This window comes from Lethenteron reissneri, chromosome 3, assembly GCF_015708825.2.
Source record: "Lethenteron reissneri isolate LAM-NWPU_2019-01 chromosome 3, ASM1570882v1, whole genome shotgun sequence".
Classification (NCBI taxonomy): domain Eukaryota; kingdom Metazoa; phylum Chordata; class Hyperoartia; order Petromyzontiformes; family Petromyzontidae; genus Lethenteron; species Lethenteron reissneri.
The window spans coordinates 9564984-9584462 of NC_083781.1; the positions used below are offsets into that span (position 1 = coordinate 9564984).

The 19479-nt window shown below is 51.7% G+C and overlaps 1 protein-coding gene across 1 annotated transcript; it reads left to right on the plus strand.

The window, feature by feature from the left end:
• Positions 1-1245: 1245 nt before the first annotated feature.
• Positions 1246-16544, plus strand: LOC133346596 (membrane protein BRI3-like). Its single transcript, XM_061558273.1, has 3 exons — positions 1246-1532; positions 13113-13260; positions 14749-16544. The coding sequence occupies exons 1-3, from the start codon at positions 1469-1471 to the stop codon at positions 14879-14881; spliced, it is 345 nt and encodes a 114-aa protein (XP_061414257.1). The 5' UTR covers positions 1246-1468; the 3' UTR covers positions 14882-16544.
• The last annotated feature ends 2935 nt before the right edge of the window (positions 16545-19479 follow it).

Below are 19479 nucleotides of genomic sequence, written 5' to 3' on the forward strand. Positions count from 1 at the left end.
GGGGGGGGGGGGGGGGTAAAAAATCGTCCAAAATCGCGTGACGTCATTTATGGACGGCCCCATATACGTAGCCAACAGTGCTTATCGGAAGTGTCTTTGTCTCCCCAATGCTATTTTCCACATCGCATCAGGCACTTTTTTAAGGTTGAGCCGACCTAGAGGATGCCAAGGACAATGTATTTGATCACTCGCCACTCACGTTGGCCGTGTCGTTCGTGGCACAGTCCTCATGACGAAACCCACTCCCTGCCTGATACATTCCGGCGCTCATAAGCAAAGATAAAGATGCCCCCATGTAGCTTTTCACGGGCTGGTTGGGTCAAGTGCTGCTAGCGAGCATCTCTGCTAAGGCCTGAACGGCGCACGAAGGGGCGGTGTGAACCAGAATCACACACGACCGCCTTTGTCTCCCCAAGCGCTGATGGTTACACACCGCACCAGGTACTCATGTTGAGGCTGCGTCGACCTACGGGGGGAGGCCCAGGACCGGTTCGGATAATCGCTACCGGTGGTGGCCCGTGAGCAGGGAAATCAAACTCGGGCCGCCTGGTTCTTAGCAGCAACGCGCTAACCGCTGTACCACCGCTCCACGCGCATCTGCACAACGCGGGCACGCGATGTTGAGTTTTGCGCTGCTTCTGGCTGACCGACCTCCTTCCCCACACAGGAAATGGTGCCCCAACCCTCTTAACCCCCCCCCCCCCGCAAAGGAGGGGAGGGGGGAAGGAGGATGGGGCGGAGGAGGGGAGGGGCTGCTGGTGGTGTAAACTCGTTATGGGAGAGAGAGGTGGAAGAGAAAGAGGGTGGATAGAGAGAGAGAGGGCGGAGTGCGCGGACTCCGTGCAGGGAAGCGGGAGGGGTATGGGGGGAGCAGGAGGGATGGGGGGCGAGAGGGGGGGATGGGGGGCGAGAAGGAGGGATGGGGGGGGCGGGAGAGATGGGGGGGCGAGAGGGAGGGATGGGGGAGGGAGGGATGGGGGGGCGAGAGGGAAATATGGGGGGGGGCGAGAGGGGGGGATGGGGGGGCGAGATAGGATGGGGGGGCGAGAGGGAAATATGGGGGGGGGGGCGAGAGGGGGGGATGGGGGGGCGAGATAGGATGGGGGGGGGGCGAGAGGCAAATATGGGGGGGGGGGCAAGAGGGAGGGGAGGGGGGGCGAGAGGGAGGGATGGGGGAGGGAGGGATGGGGGGCGAGTGGGAGGGATGGGAGGGGGAATGTGAGCCGCGCCCATAATCGAATCTGGCTTTTGTGCAGATGCGAGCTTCTGCTGCACTCGTGCCAGTTGCGAGGCGAAGGAGGAGGAGGAGGCGCGAGGTCGCAGACACGCAACGGGACTCGAGAGGCAGAGACAAGAGACCCGACTGAGAGGAGGACGAGACACGAGGCAGGAGAACGGGGCCCAGCAACGAACAGGGGGCATCAGGAGACGAGAGAGAGAGAAGCGCTGAAGAGAAAGGGAAGAAGACATGAGCGCCCCACCTCCTTACGGTTACTCGCAGCCACCCGTGGCGCCAGGATATGCTCCGCAGGGTGAGGAGTGGGAACGGTTGCTGTGTGCGTGTGTACAGAATTGATGAAGTATGGTTAAAATACCCCCTCGCCCCCCCCCTCACCCCCTCCTCTCCCCCTCTCCCGTTCAATCCCCCCACCACCCTTCCCCTGATCCACAAGTGAATGCACGAGAGTGTCTGTGTGTGTGTCTCTGTGCGTGTGTCTGTATGTGTGCACTGCTGTGTGCGTGTGTACAGAATTGATGAAGTATGGTCAAAATACACCCTTACGCCCCCTCCTCCCCCCCCTCTCCCGTTCATTCCCCCCACCATCCTTCCCCTGATCCACAAGTGGATGCACGCGTGTGTCTGTGTGTGTCTGTGTGTGTGTACATAATTGATAAAGTATGGTCAAAATACCCCCCTCACCCCCCTCCTCTCCCCCTCTCCCGCTCCCCCTCCCACCACCCTTCCCCTGATCCGCAAGTAGATGCACGAGAGTGTGTGTGTGTCTCTGTATGTGTGTCTCTGTGTGCGTGTCTCTGTGCGTGTGTATCAGTGTGTGTGTACGCGTGGGGTATAAGGCGGCTAAGCGTGTGCGTGTGTGTGTTTTTTGTGGGGGAGCGGTGGCGCAGTGGTTGGCGCACTAAGCTACGAATCCCGGAGGAAAACAAAAAAAATCCCGAGTTCGATTCCCGCTCGTGACGCAATTCCGGCGGCGAATGTTTGCGTGGGCCTCCCCTTGGTCGACTCAGCCTTAAACTATTGCAGTTGTGTAAACCTCAGCATTGGGGTCGCGAGGGCGGCCCGGCGTGGTTGCTGTCCGCCCACCCCTAGCATCGCAAGCCTCTCCATAGGTGCTCGCTAACAGCACTTCCCACGAAAGTCCATGAAAAGGTTATATTGTTGGTGCATGGTTAGTACCTGTGTTTATGCACAGCTGTGTGTGTGTGGGGGGGGGAGCGGTGGCGCAGTGGTTAGCGTACAAACTCACGCGTTCCGTTTAATTCCAGCTCCGAGCCAACATCTTTGATACATCACCTGACTTTTTGTTGTTGTTGTTGTTGACACTTTCAAAGTATGCACATTGTTTTAGAGTAGGTATATTATCGGAGCATGTTTTTGTTTCCATGTTCACCAAAAGCACGCGCGGTTAATGCAGGACTTGATCCCTCGCAACATCGTGTCTGCGTGGTGTTTGAACGCGTAAAACCACGTTATTTTTTCCTTCATATTGTTCATGGCTAACGCAGTAAACACATCTAAACCGACGGTGCACGGCTCCGACCCGAGGTGGACTCTGCATTCAATTTGCGGTGTTCAAACAGCAGCCAGTTGGGCAGTGATGAAAGTCGTCCGAGCGTGGTTTGCGGGCTCGTGCACCGGGCCGGACCTGCACAGGTGCTGCTCAAGACCACGTGTCACCCAAACGGCCTTGTCTGACTTTCCGCGGCGGCAGCCTTTCATATTTGCTTCGCACATGCGAGTGCACCTTAGCGGTGACGTCACCGCCACGTCGGGGCGATTGACCGGTCTTGTGACCTCCCCCTAGGTCGGCTCGGCGTCAAATGAGCACCCGATGCGGTTGGTGAAACGTCGCCACTGGTGAGACAAAGGCGGCCGGGCGTGGTGCTGGCCGCCCACCCCCGCGTGTGCCGTGCCGGCCTTCATAGGTGCTCGCTGACAGCACTTGCCCCTATATACTGTAGTCTGTTAAGGCTATACGGGGGATCTTTGTGTCTTTCGTTCTAAAAAAACCCAAACACACACGGGACATCAACGAATAGAAAGGGAAAAGTGCGCAACGAAGCGTGGAGAGATGGAGAGATGCAAGCTTGGAATTGTACTGAGACGGAGAGAGAGGAACACGTGGATCAGAGATCAGGCGGGGGTGGTGGCCGATGGGACGCGTCCCATTTGCACGTCCATCGCGGAGACGGAGCGATGGGATGTCGTGCACGGGTTGCTCGGTGGATTGTTGTTGCGGTACAAGGATCACGAGGGATGGCAACGGCTTGCGGAGGCCTTCATCCAGCAGTGGATTTATCGATACTGTATATATATACATGCGTATGTATATATGGGGGAGAGCGGTAGTGTAGTGGTTCGTGCACTTGTGAGCCGAGTTCGATTCCCGCTCACGACCGTACATTAGTGGCGAGCATCTCAACCGGTCCTCGACCTCCTCTAGGTCGACTCGGCCTTAATATTACCTGGTGCAGTGTGTAAACATCAGCACTGGGGAAACAAAGGCGGTCGGGCGTGGTACTGACCTCCCCCCCCCCACCATCATGTTGGCCTTCATAGGTGCTACTCTGGCTAACAGCACTTTGCCCAACAGATTTTTAAAGCGATACGGGGTAAAATCTCCGCCTTCGTGTGGTGATGCGTGTATCCGTTTGTCACCCCCATATACTCCCCAGCAAATAGAGTTTGGCCAGGGGGCTTTCATGGACACGCGCGCCTCCCCTCGGGGCCCTCCTTTACACGCTGGGGTTTTCACCACGAGGGTTTGGCCAGCGCGAAAACTCCAGGGCAACGAAAAAAAACCCATTCTGCTAAAGTCTAAACAAAGACTCTTGGGTCTTACGGTTAAGTCACGTAAATAAAAATTAACCCGTAAAAACAAAGTTTTTCACTATAAATCCTTTATATGCGTGGCATCGGTTTTATTTTATTATTCATATGTGTTTTTCTTGAGTAAGAGTTTCATTTTTATCACATTGGTATTTTGAATTAAATATGAAATTTTTTTTTCCTAAAAAGTGGAAAATTTTGGAAAAAAATTTTCACGAAAATAAATTGTCACGCACAACGAGTCTGTGTGCAAAATGTCAGCTCGATTGGATCACGGGAAGTGGGTTAAAAAACGACCGAAAGATTTGCACGGTCGTAAGCGCGCAAGCAAAGCAAGCAAGTGAACTTAATATAAAGGATTTAAAAATAAAAATAGATCACGACGTTTCGATCTATGCGTTTTTTATTTACGTGGCTTGACCGAAAGGCCCAAGAGTATGCATTCCTGCAGTCACGAAAGCTTTAAATCAAGATCTAAACAAATAAGTGAAGAAGGAGCCGGTGCATCGGAGCGTGGCGGTGAGGGTGTGTGGGGGTAGTCGTGAATCCCACCTCTCCATCAACAACAAGTGGGGAATGTTGGTGGTGGCCGGTGGTGGCCGTTGGCGGCTTATGCAACCGCCGAATATGAACATCAGTGGATGAATGCATGACAGAATAATGAGTCGGATGCCTTATATGACCTGTCCCAGGCGCCAGCTAAAGTGGCACCCCGGGGTAAAGTCATCTTGTTGGGTGACTTTTAAGCCCCAGTACGTTTTGGTGCATGCAGGTAGCTGAATCCAAAGTGATTGGAAGGCATGGGCCAGATCGGCTCAATAACGTTAGGAGGCCGCTAGACTTCTGTGCAGCCCATGGGCTTGTAATCGCCAACACGCTGTTCATGGATACGCGCCGGGTCAAAGCGAGAACATACGGAATATGGAGCGATGGAATAAAGAATACGGGCCCATGTCCTTGATGCCAGGACCTACCGTGGAGCTGATATCTGCCCACTCGCCATCGGCCTGTCATCCGTACGGTGTGCCTGCCGCTGTGGTGGGCGTCCAACTAGTGACCCCGTTCAATCCCACAAAAGCCTTGGACCCGGCTAACCGGTTTTAGAACCATCGTGAGTCAACAGGCCTGTGACGACTCAACGCAAACGGAAATGGGCACGCAATTTAGTGCTTCTCAGAAACGCTGGCTGACGGAGGCATGCTCCGCCAAGCTGAGACAACAGCTCCACTCCCATCTTATGAAAACCCACGTACCCAAGAATGAGGAGGAGTTTAATCGCAACCTCCGCTCGGGAAAGTTCAGCGAGCCGTGCGACCGCTACAAGGACAAAGGCGGTGGTTTCACGAGTCGCCGGTCGGATGGAATTTCCCTCGGCAGCTCACGATCACGAATGACTCGCTCATGGAAGTAATGTGCAGCGCGACACCTATTATCTCCGGCCAGGGCCTGTCCATAGGGAGATGGGGGGCCTGAGGGCAAATCAGCTTGCGTGCCAACCCGCCTACGTCGAAGAACAACGGGGTCCGTGGGGTGCCCCCTCCCCCCAAAAGTGCGGGGCCCGGGGCAGTCTCCCCGATTCATCGTGAGCCAAGGAGGGACGGCTCTGTCTCGGACCCAGGCAGGGGGTGGTGTGGGGGTAACAGCTTCGCGACTTTGCTGGACATTTCTGTGAGGGTTCGTGCAACCCTGAGCTCACAGAACACCGCGGGGTCAAGGTGCGTTTGGCCGTGATGTCACGACTCTCACTCCCAGTGGCTTCGACTGTTAACGAGTCAACGCCGACGTGGCGTTTTCCCAACAATAACAACAACGAAATAAGCCTCGCCGAGGAATGGTGACCCATTATTTTTCGAGGAGGGCCCTGCCCTGCCAAGTTTTCTCGCAATGGTTGCCCCCGGATAATGCGATGGGGTTATTTGGCAGCTGTTTGGCCAACTGCTGTGTACGTTTGTGTGTGTACAGCACTCGTGTGTACATCGTTTGTGCGTATAGTTTTCGTGCGTGCTGTACTGCACAGTAGCGAACTGTACGTGTCGTGCGTGGCATTCTCTAAGCTCACCATAATAAGCAGCTAGCATAGGGGCCGTCCATAAATGACGTCACGCACGTAGGGGCGGGGGGGTCAGATGTTTGTGACGATGTGTGACGAGGGGGGGGGGTGGGAAATGTCACATCAAAATGCGCAACTTTAAATAAATATAGACAACACGTTCTACTTAATTAAATTGACTTTTTAATAAATGTTTTCTCCTACAACACCAGAGTGCAGCGCCACATTAAATACGCACTACAATGACAATAGTTTAAAGCGATTTGAAGCATGTTTTATTTTTGGGGGGGGGGGGCAGAGCTTTGTGACGTCACATTTGAGGGGGGGTCTGACTTTTTGTGACGAAGGGGGGGGGGAGTCAAAAATCGTCCAACATCGCGTGACGTCATTTATGGACGGCCCCATAGACGTGGGAGCATTCGCGTACAGCGCAAACTTTTGGTGCACACTGTCCTCTTGCTCACAATGTGGGTCTTAACCTTTAAATAAATGTTTAAAAAAGAAATCAGCCTTCTTGATAAACTAGATCGACGAGGTCACTGTGTTTAATTTTGTGCGCATTGCTCCGACCACTACATCTCCACTCCCTCCCACGCACGTGCCCTACAAGCACACTTGCAGACGCCACCACCACCACCACAAAAGCTGCAAAAGAAGAAAGGCTTTTCTTCTCGCAGGCTAAAGGTCACGTTCTCAGCACCCGACTGCCAATAACCTCGCGCGGGCCCGCATTTGTTGTTCCAACATCCGCCGATTCACTCCGGCCGCTCGCTCGCTCGCTCACCGGTAGACAGTCGTCTCCGTATCCCTCTACTGTCGCTACTGCACTCGTTCATGTTGATTACACGCTTTTAAATTTCGATTTAAAGCTTCTTTCGTGACTGCAGGAATTCATCTTCTTGGTTCTTTCGGTAAAGTCACGTAGAAGGGAAATAATAAAATAAAAAAATATAACATAATAAAATAATTCTCACGACGTTTCGGCTACAACGCAAGCAGCCGTCATTCTTCACCTGAGGACGGCTGCTTGCGTTGTAGCCGAAACGTCGTGAGAATTATTTTATATGTTTTGTTTTTATTATTTTATTATTTCCCTTCTACATGACTTTACCGAAAGAACCAAGAAGATACACGCTTTTATTGAACTCACTCTGTCTAAATTTCGATTTAAAGCTTTCGTGACTGCAGGGATTCATCTTCTTGGTTCTTTCGGTAAAGTCACTTTACCGAAAGAACCAAGAAGATGACTCACTCTGTCTGTTGGTGTTGTTGTTGTTGTCGTATCCTCAAATCTTGTAACTCAATTTTAACCCACTTCCCAATTTGGTATCGACTGCAAACTTCGTATGCTTATGTCTTACTGATGACAATACTGTATTCTATCATAAAAATATATTTTTAAACAATCTGTTTACACGCTTTCTATTAACTCACTCTGTTGGTGTCGTATCTTCAAATCTTGTAACTCAATTTTAACCCACTTCCCAATGTGGTATCGACTGCAAACTTCGTATGCTTATGTTTTACTGATGACAATACTATACTCTATTCTTGGTTCTTTCGGTAAAGTCACGTAGAAGGGAAATGATAAAATAATATAAATATAAAACAATACAAATTCTCACGACGTTTCGACTGCAACACAAACAATCATCATCAGGTGTGAAATCCGCAGCAAGAAAATGTGAAAAAAGTGACGTTTCGCTGGAGATTACTAGAAACTATTTGTTATTTTACCAGGTAAGGCCCACTGAGCTATAAAGCTCATTGTCGGAAGCGACCTGACCACAAATGAAGTCTCAACAAAGTGGCTTATGTGGAAATGTATAGCAGCAGGCAAATGCTCTAAACCTCATGTCAATCATACATTTGGAGGAAAAAACCAGAGGACGACGCGACTACGAGGGGAACATGTAAACAACAAATATACCGCAGCAGCAGGCGTCAGGGTCGGGATCGAATCAACGGCCTCCTGTATACCAGGTGAGGTAGTCAACATCTCCTAGCCACCGTGGCAATTCAGGTCACAACAACACTGACCCACCCAACCATTAATTTAATAACCCACTCAATGACCTACCCATTCACCCACCCACCCACTCGCCCATGCACTAACTCGCACACTTAACTCACCGATTCACCAACAATACTGAAGTCCAAAACACTTATATTACTTCCTCTTGCTCTGCCCTGCTTTTGAATTCCCCCCCCCCCTTCCAACCCTCCCCGATCGTCCCTCTTTTGCCCGAGCTTTTATCATAACCTTGCTCAATTCAAGACACGGAGTTGTTACGCACCAGAGGTCGCACCCGGGTACCCGATACCCGTACCCTACCCGATACCCGGCTACCCGTACCCGGCCGGGTACGGGTAGCCGTTTGCGACCCTGGTGCGGCCGGGTACGGGTACGGTTAAGCCGTGAGTCACTGGTGAGTAACTGTTTGTCACTCATTTCGGGTAGGGTACGGGTAGCGAACGGGTACCCGTACCCGGCCGAGTACGGGTACCCATTTGCGACCCTGGTGCGGCCGGGTACGGGTACCGGTAAGGAATCAAAACCCGTTTGCGACCTCTGTTACGCACTCTTGCCCATCACTTCGACAGTTGTTGCTGTTTGTTGCTGACCGCTTGACGTTTCGGGCCTTTCGGGCCTCCTGCTGCTCAGCAAACTGTGTCAACCACTAGCCCCGTGGCTCGTCCAATGGGTTTCTGCGCGCGTGGCCGAATTCCTATAAACGCGGACCCGGTTTCCTTGTAACGCGTGGGGGTATTTAAAAAAAACCGGGATATCTTCCTCTTAACAACAAGCAGCTGGAATCTGTTTACACGAATGAACGTAAAAAACCCACAAGGGAGATGTTGCAAAAATGGAACTAATTTCCCTGTGTACATAATCCTATCCCTGGCACCATAGTCCTAATCATAGCCCAAATCATGTGCCTAGCCCCTAACCGTATGCCCAGCTGTATCACTAAGCCCAGTCTTAACCCCTAACCCTTGCCTTAAATTTACCCATGCCCTGAAACCCTGACCATAACCTTCATCCTATATAGCCTTAGTCTTAATTATAGCTCAAGTGTTAACCATAACCCTAGCCTCAGTCCAAGTCCGAGCCAAAACCCTGGCTCGAGCTCGAGATGGTATATCCGAGCCCTTGGCTGAACCCAAGCCCTATAGCAGAGGTCACGATCGGGTACCCGATACCCGTACCCTACCCGATACCCGGCTACCCGTACCCGGCCGGGTATGGGTACGGGTACCCGTTTGCGACCCTGGTGCGGCCAGGTACGGGTACGGGTAAGGAATCAAAACCCGATTTAAAGCTTTCGTGACTGCAGGGATTCATCTTCTTGGTTCTTTCGGTAAAGTCACGTAGAAGGGAAGTAATAAAATAATAAAAATAAAACATAATAAAATAATTCTCACGACGTTTTGGCTAAAACTGCTTGCGTTGTAGCCGAAACGTCGCGAGAATTATTTTATTATGTTTTATTTTCATTATTTTGTTACTTCCCTTCTACGTGACTTTACCGAAAGAACCAAGAAGATGAATCAAAACTCGTTTGCGACCTCTGCCCTTTCGCCTCGCGATTATAGCCTCATAGCCATAGCCGTGCCCAAATTCTAGACCAGGAGGTGGGAAACCTGTAATAATAACAATTACATTGATATCGCGCTTGTCATCAAGGATCTCGAAGCACTGTACATGACGACGATCAGCAGACACTTAGCATTAAAATACAAATATTATTAATACATTTTAAAAAGCCATTTGCTAAGTGAACTAAACGTTTAGTAAGCGGAAGCGTAACAGACCAAGAACCAAAAGGTGCTCGCCCACGAGTTACGTAAAGAGCCAAGTGGATATATAAGTGTGAAAACATATTAACAGTTTTTGGCACGGCACGGGATACATGATTCTTTGCTACGACTGTGATAGTCTGTTATACCTTCTTGGTTCTTTCGGTAAAGTCACGTAGAAGGGAAGTAATAAAAGAATAAAAATAAAACATAATAAAATAATTCTCACGACGTTTCGGCCACAACGCAAGCAGCCGTCTTCAGGTGGAGAACAGGTCTGTCAAGTAGACAGATCTGTTCTCCACCTGAAGACGGCTGTCAAGTATGTGGCCGAAACGTCGTGAGAATTATTTTATTATGTTTTATTTTTATTATTTTATTACTTCCCTTCTACGTGACTTTATTGAAAGAACCAAGAAGATGAATCCCTGCAGTCACGAAAGCTTTAAATCGAAATTTAAGTCTGTTATACGTTACGCCCCTTCTATAGAGCGCGTGTGGTGGACTAAAAAGCCGCACGCAGCTGGAGAGATGCCAGTTGGCCACCGCTGCTCTGAAACCAACCCTAGCCCTGGGCCAAACTCGATCCCTAACTTCATTCCTAACCCCAACACGAGCTCCAACCCAAGCATGAATTCTATCCATATCCCCCAACACTACGCTTAGCTCTCGTAGCCACAATCCAATCACTATACCTCTAGCATTTATGGCCCTAACACTAGCCCGGGTCGGCAACCAACTTAACACAGATAGAGCGATTGTTTCGATTGAAAGCTTTCGTGACTGCAGGGATTCATCTTCTTGGTTCTTTCGGTAAAGTCACGTAGAATGGAAATAATAAAATAATAAAAAGAAATTTTATTATGTTTTATTATTTTATTAAAGTCACGTAGAATGGAAATAATAAAATAATAAAAATAAATTGTATAACGTTTTATTTGTATTATTTTATTACTTCCATTCTACGTGACTTTGCCGAAAGAACCAAGAAGAGCGATTGTTCTCGAATTCTGTTAGTCAACTACAAGCCTCAATATTTCAAGATGCCACCAATGCACGTGGTGAATCCGAGATGGCGGTCCTTAAAGGGCCGCGTGGGGCTCCGGTGACCCCTGACCCTAGCCTCAGCCCTCCCTCTCGCCACAACCGTAAGAACGGTTGCGAGTTAAGGGCATGGTGGGGGGTGGGGGGGGGGGTCTCTGGTGGGAATCCGGACTGAAAGTTAAGTGAGAGAGCGAAGCTTCCGAGCAAACCACCAATTTTTATGGCACTGTTTGTTTGCTGGCCATTAGACTTTATTGGGGGCCTGTGCTCAGAAACTGATGACAGCTGTGGCTAATACTGTTCACACTGCTTGCATCGCTGGCAATGCTGTTGGCCTATGCGGATGCCGTTGCTGATAATCCACTGCTGTTGTTGTTGAAGATTAAGATAACGATGTTGCTGCTGATGATACTGCTGATGACGCGCCTGAGTGGGCCCCATTATTCCTCCTAGCTCATATGTGAGCCTATCGAACCTTGATTGGTGCTCGCTAACAGCATGTCAAATGTGATAATATAATAACCTAATAATAATCAAAATGATAAGTGTTTTCTTCGTCCAGAAAAGCCCAAGGACTCTTTTTTGGGAGGTTCTGGCTAAATTTGGTTTTTATTTAAAAAGTTTTCAACCAATTTATGATTCACAATTGATAGTTGAGTTAAGATCGCGTAAGTGAAATGTCAGAATCGAAATATTTATACTGGAGGAATCCGATGATCTATAAAGCTCTTTTTCACAGATGTTGCGTCGATAATTGTTTTATTACCCTTCTATCTGGCAACAAATCTGACACATTTTTTTCAGTTTTGTTGCCAGATAGAAGAGTAAAAAACCATTATCATATTTTTTACTGGCAAATGAGGTTCCAATGGTGAGACTGTTGCGTCGTAAACCCTCCGCCACGGCCAATATATAAAGTTGTCACGTGATGAAGAAACGTGCCAGATTATCATCGCTTCAGCAGCAGCAGCAGTAGCAGCACCAGGCGTGTGTTGTTGGAGAGCGATCTGCGCGATGATCAACGACCGCGTGCGGACGTTCACGCTGGTAGTTACAACCGGCTTCATCGGGCAGCTGTCATAAATATGAAAACGTTTCGTGGTTGCGAAAGCCAGCGTCGATCAAGGAAACCAGATAAAGTCCACACATGCGGGCAACGTGTGCGTGCGAGCGTGAACGCTAACGGCACTTGCCCCTACAGTCTGTTAAGGCTATACGGGGCATCTCTGTGCGTGGGTGTGTGCGTGCGTAGGAGTGGAGTGGTTAGCATGTTGAGCTATGAAATCCGGCGGAGACTCAACTTCGATTCCCGCCCACAGCCAACACCGACAATTATCCGAGCCGGTCCTGCGCCTCCCCTAGGTCGACTGAGCCTCAAATGAGTACCTGGTGCGATGTGTAAAAAAATCGGCTTTACGAGGCGCTCGCTAACAGCACTTGCCCCTACAGTCTGTCAAGGCTACACGCTGGGGGATCTTCGTCTTGGGGGTTTAATTTTGGGAGATGCATATGTGGTGGGGTAAAACATTAACAGAGGACGCCTCTGTTCCGAGTTGTAACTTGCATTTTTTAGCGGAGACAGCGTCGCCTTGTTTAGCGCGTGGCATCCTCACGATTAGGACCCCGGAGCGAGCGAGCGAGAGTCAAAAAAAAAACCCGACGGATCTTTCACGAGCGGCGATCCTGGGGGCGGCGGCGGCGGCGGCCACGCTCCGCACGTGTCGCCGCAAAATCCAGAGGCAGCGGGATGTGGAAGTGTTTTGCGAAACTCCCTTCAAAGTGGGCGTCGAGGAGGTGCGCCGGGTCCCCTGGCCTCTCCGGGGGAATGCGTGGCCAAGTGTGGGCTGATGTCATCCAAGCCTTCTAAATGGATGTTGCCCCCCCCCCCACTTCTCCCCGCGATGTGTGGGTTTTCTCCACGTGATCCCCGGCTCCCTCCCACGTGGACATAAACGCTCGTGAAAGTGGCTTCTGCTTCATCCGTACGGCCGATCTCGGCGGACAGCAGCGTCTCCGAATGATTTACGTTGAAGCGGTTCGAGTCGGGTATCTGCTTTGAAAACGTCTCAATCTATGCACCGTGTTTCCTCTCCCTTACCCCCCTTCTCTCACTCGCCCACCCCCCCCCACCCCCGCTCCTACCCCCAGCCGCATACCCCCCTCAGTATGGTCCCCAGTATCCACCCGTCTCCGCGCAGCCCCTCGGTTACCCAAGTCAAGCGGGCCCTGCGTACGCCCCGGGCCCTCAGCCCACACCGGCCGTGGTGATCATGGCCGGAAGCTGCCCTTCCTGCAGGTGAGAACCCCACCCCTCCCCCCCCCCCGCCTTCCGCCATGGTAACGTGGAATTTCCAACACTGGTTGCGATGGAGCAGGGGCCCCGCCACCTGTCCCGACGAGCCGCGTGAAAAATGAGTCGTCCATTGAAATCGATGCTTGTGCTCGCAACGCGCGAATCGACGCGTGCGTTCAGTTCGTCGGCCTATGGGCTTTCCGGGGCTCAGATTTTAATCCAGAAGCATCGGTTTATGAAGTTAAACTCTGGGGCACCAGGTCTATCAAGCCTGTGTGGTGTCCTTCCATTTAGCGCGCTTGGCCACGTATGGTGCGAAACAAGTTTGGTATACATCCTGCAGGAAAGTGCAACGCAATACCGGTACCAGAATTCGGTACGACCTGAACACAGATGCCAATGCCTGGACAGGTGGCAACTCTACCCAGGATGGAGCATATTATAAGCAGACCGTACGCCTCCTTCACACATCTAGCCCTGCACTTAACACATTCCCCCCCCCCCACATCCCATCAGCCACACGGCCGTCTAGAAGTGCATCATAGCATTGGTTTAGCGCAAGTTAATTTGTGCAGACCGGTTTCGACATTCAGTATCTCATCAGGAGAGTCAGGCTCGCCTGAACTTTGTTCATTTGTGATGATGATGAAAAAAATAATAGGCTTTACCCTTCATGGCAAGAATACCGGAGGCGTTAAGATGTTCAAACACCAAATAGCCCTTTATCACAAGGCATCAAGTCTGCATTGACCATACACACATGCAAATGGAACATGCTTTCATATTATTTGCATCGTCCTTGAAACTGATTGGCCTCTTATGGCCTTGTCTCACCAGATACACTTCAGAGATAGGAGCCGACGTTTCCGTAGCCACGGTTGTTTTTTGACTTGGGCCGCGTGGTGCTTGTTTCACGCAAAAACAATCTTGTCAACAACCCTCCACCACCCAATAAGATAGTCACGTTTGCAAAGCTGTTATTATTATCATCATCATCATAATCATCGTAAACACGTGCCAACGTTCTGATCGAATCCTGACTACTTGGAGCTCGGAGGCGGCTTGAGAATTTCACGACCGAATTCTCAACGTCCTAACCGTACGTTCAACGTTTTTTTGCCCAAGACTCTTCTGCGCTTCGCTGAGGGAGGTTCACCCGAGAAGGCCTTGAGTGTTCCTCAACCCGAAACACGCGGGAGCCATTTGCTTCACGCGCCGCGTTCTGGCTCGCCATCGTCGCCCCGATAACAACTGTCTAGCCCACGTCCCCCATATAGCTCCAGGTGTCTCTGCACCCCCCCCCCCCACCACCCGCAGAGCCACCTTGCCATGAATCAATACACGCAAGCCACCGTCGTTTGCTGTGGTTGCCCAGTTTTAAATCATAGCCAATTTCCAGCCTCATGTCGCGTTGAGGCGGGCGTCGTCGCGCTAACGATGTGAATGCCCTGATGACGACGATGTCGATGATGATGCCGTGCCTTGCTGCAGGATGGGCGTGATGCAAGACGACTTCACGTGCTGCGGGATCTTCCTCGCCATCTGCTTCTTTCCCCTGGGCATCCTGTGCTGCTACGCTCTGCGCCAGAAGCGTTGCGCCAGTTGTGGTCACACCGTGGGCTAGCGGACCGGCCTGGCTGCCCACCTCCCTGTCTAGCCCAGGTCAACCTCTCTGTCTAGCCCAGGTCACCCTCCCTGTTTAGCCCAGGTGTCTCTGCCCCAAACCCCCCCCCCCCCCCCCCCCGAGCCACCTTGCCCTGAATCAATACACTCAAGCCACCATTGTTTGTTGTTGTTGTTGCTGCCCAGTGTTAAGTCATAGCCAATTCCAGCCTGATATAGCCTAGTGTCTAGTCCGGCATATAGCCCAAGTCGGTTTGACATAACACTTCCCAGCCTGGGTCAAGCTAGTTCAACCGAGTCACTCACCTAAGCCGAGCCCTGCCTAGCTGAGATTGAAAAAAAAATGTTGTTTAATGCAGCCTATAGCACTTCTTAGCTTGGTTAAAATTAGTTTAATCGAGTATCTAGCCTAGGCCGAGCCCTGTCTATCCTAGATTAAACTAGTCTTTAAGCTAGCATCTAGCCGAGGCTTAACCCTGCCAAGCCGAGGTAAACTAGGTTTTAAGATGTGTGTATCTATGTGTGTGAGCGGGCGTTCGACACTTCACGTGGCGTCAAGGTGCACATAGCCTGGCACAAGCGTCGTGGTGACGTCACCGCCACTTAGTGGCGAATGGCGGTTGTTGTTGTGGGAGAAACACTCGGCTAGGCAGGGGTACAGCTGGTTTCATCTACCGGTCATCTCAGTCGGCCAACCCACGGCAACTGCTGGGTCTGTCCCGAGACCTCCTGCCAGCAGCGAGCCGTCGACACTTTCGCGTGGCCTCAAGGTGCACCTAGCCTGGCACAGTCGCTGTAGTGACATTACCGTCACTTAACGCGGTGGCCTAGCGGTTAGCGCGCCGCGCTATGAGCCTGGCGATCCGAGTTCGATTCCCGCTCGCGACCAATAACCAGTGACTATTATCTGTACCGGTCCCCTAGGTCGACTAAGCCACAAATGAGTACCTGGTGCGGTGTGTAGTAAACATCGCCGCTGATGAGTCAAAGGCGGCCAGGCGTGGTGGTGGCCACCCACCCCCTCGCGTGCCATTCTTGCCTTAGGTGCTCGCTAACAGCACTTGCTCCAACAGTCTGTTCAAGCTATACGGGGGGAATCAGTATCTGTGTGTGCGTGAGAAACACACGGACACACATGCACGCACACACTTGCACACACGGATACATAACGCGAAACGAATGCCGTGCTAACACCGCGTCGACCAGAGGCGAGGAGGTTGTGACCCCTCTGTGTTGTGGCCTTCGCGACCTGTGGAGGGGCTTGGGGGTCGGGGTGACAGTGGTGCCGATTGGAGGGGCCACCGTATCCCCCCCCCCCCCCCAAAAAAAAAAACCACTGCTTTTTAAGTATTTTATCTCAGTAACGCAACTTCACACCCACGTTGGATTGCCTGGGTGTGTCGAGGACGATAATGCGAGTACCCCTGCGCGGGGGGAAAGTGAACAGCGGTTGTCCTGTGGTAGAGACCGGCCCCCGTCATGGGAATGTGGATTTTCCTCCCACTGGCTCAGGGCAGTAAACTGGAGGTGAGCGACAGTAGAGCTACCAACCCAAGTTGTCTCGGCCACCATCTTGCGCGTGTATTCATTCCGGAAGAAATTGCTGAATGTGTCTCGAAGTGCTTTTTTTTTCCCGTCATAAATAAAGTTTTACGTTAATTGGTTTTGTTTTGTTTACGCTTTTATTTGTTTTTAATGTCACGCGAGTTACAATGCCGATGTGCCCGGAGTAGGAGAGTTTCCTAAGTCGGCGCGCACATAGCACACCCTGGAAGGCTGCGAAGTTCAGCCCAACGCTGGGCCACGTGCTTTTGGAACTCGGTAACTCACCCATCCACTCAACTCACCGCCCGGTCTGGGTTTTGGCACGGGCAATCCAGGGCATTCGCACATGCGATTAGCACGGTTGGCGATATACGTCGCGAAAGAAGTTCAACGTACATCTGGCGTTCAGGTGGCGGGAATAGATTTGTGCCCAGACCTGGTAATGGTTATTGCTGCGTTGAACTTTATCGCAGTAAACTGCGCAGCTTTTGATAAATCTGGGAATGACCGAGAAATATGTCTGGGTTGAGGTCTTTGCAAAAGGTGGCCAACCCCCCGGCGAAGCTTTTTCCGAACAGTTTAAGACATACTCATGAACACTGGTGGGGTGGGGTGGCACGTGCCCCCCCCCCCAATGATCCGATCGAAATCCCTCATTTCGATCGGATCATTGGGGTTTATTAGCAATAAATCGGCATTTTGCGACCTCCACTGCCACTGTGTAGCATATTATTATTGTGTGCCAGGGACTCTATGAGATGATAGGACAATAGTCTGAGCCCATAATTGGCGATAAGTAACGACAAAGCGGTTATTAGTGACTCACAGAATTGTGCGTAGTTGCGTATACAGTCCACGACATCCCTGAAGGCATTCACCTTCAGCGAGCGCGATGCCGATCACACAACGCGGTTCGAATTCGACCCTCGATCGACGGCTGCGCCATCGCCGCACACGCGTCGAATAAAAAGCAAAGGACAAGCCCTCACTTGCTCACAACTCCTTACTCACTAACAACTCCTCTATCATGTTTCATTGCTGGAGGGGTTGCCCACCCCCACCCTCCCTAAAAATCCTGGCTCCGCCATTGTTCACGAACACAGCGTGTGAGAAGGTTTTCGTCCTTTCGAAGTGGTCATTCTCTCTTCAATCTCTCTGTCTTCTCTCTCCGTCTTCCGCACGAGTTTGGCGCCATCTGTCGGAAGCAAAGCTTGGGCGGAGGAGCGACGCTCACAACCAGGAGCGGGGAGGGGGGGGGTCTTCTTTGGTTCTTTCGGTAAAGTCACGTCGATATAAAAATAATAATAATAATTAAAGATCAAGTGAATATAAATAATAATAATAATTAAAGATCAAGTGACTAAAAATAATTAAAGGAGGGGGGTGCCGGGTGGATCACCAAAAAAAAAACCCGCAGCAAGTTGATGAATCGGCCAGTCGACATCAGTGCGGCGTCAACTCCAGTGATGGAAATGTGTCAGGAACGCCGTGGTGGGAGTGGGAATGTGAACCCGACTCACAGGTAGACCCCCCCCTAGACGAACAGAGAAACCCGCTGACACGCACAGAGGCCAAAAGAAGCGCACAGAGACCCACAGACACCCACAGAGACCCACAGCCACGCACAGAGACCCACAGACACGCACAGAGACCCACAGACACACAGAGGGACCCACAGACGCACTCAGAGACCCACAGACGCGCACAGAGACCCACAGACTCACACAGAGACCCACATACACACAGAGACCCACAGACTCACACAGAGACCCACATACACACAGAGACCCACAGACTCACACAGAGACCCACATACACACAGAGACCCACAGACTCACACAGAGACCTACAGACACACACAGAGACCCACAGACACGCACAGAGACCCACAGACGCGCACAGAGACCAACAGACACACACAGAGACCCACATAGACGCACAGAGACACACAGACACGCACATAGACCCACAAACACGCACAGAGACCCACAGACACGCACAGAGACCCACAGACACGCACAGAGACCCACAGACACGCACAGAGACCCACAGACACACACAAGAGACCCACAGACGCACTCAGAGACTCGCAGACGCGCACAGAGACCCACAGACACACACAGAGACCCACAGACTCACACAGAGACCCACATACACACAGAGACCCACAGACTCACACAGAGACCTACAGACACACACAGAGACCCACAGACACGCACAGAGACCCACAGACGCGCACAGAGACCAACAGACACACACAGAGACCCACATAGACGCACAGAGACACACAGACACGCACATAGACCCACAAACACGCACAGAGACCCACAGACACGCACAGAGACCCACAGACACGCACAGAGACCCACAGACACGCACAGAGACCCACAGACACACACAAGAGACCCACAGACGCACTCAGAGACTCGCAGACGCGCACAGAGACCCACAGACACGCACAGAGACCCACAGACACAGAGACCCACAGACACGCACAGAGACCCACAGACGCACTCAGAGACCCACATAGACGCACATAGACCAACAGACACACACAGAGACCCACAGAGGCGCACAGAGACCAACAGACACAGAGACCCACATAGACACACAGAGACCCACAGACACGCACAGAGACCCACAGACACGCACAGAGACCCACAGACACGCACAGAGACCCACAGACACGCACAGAGACCCACCGACACGCACAGAGACCCACAGACTCACACAGAGACCCACAGACGCGCACAGAGACCCACAGACTCACACAGAGACCCACAGACGCGCACAGAGACCCACAGACGCACTCAGGGACCCACATAGACGCACAGAGATCCACAGACTCACACAGAGACCCACCGACACGCACAGAGACCCACAGACACACTCAGAGACCCACATAGACGCACAGATACCCACAGACTCACACAGAGACCCACAGACTCACACAGAGACCCACAAACGCGCACAAAGTCGAAAAAATGGAGCGAAGCTCCTCCACCATCGAGTGCACGGCCCACATCTAGCTGGGGCGGCGGGGGGGGGGTATTT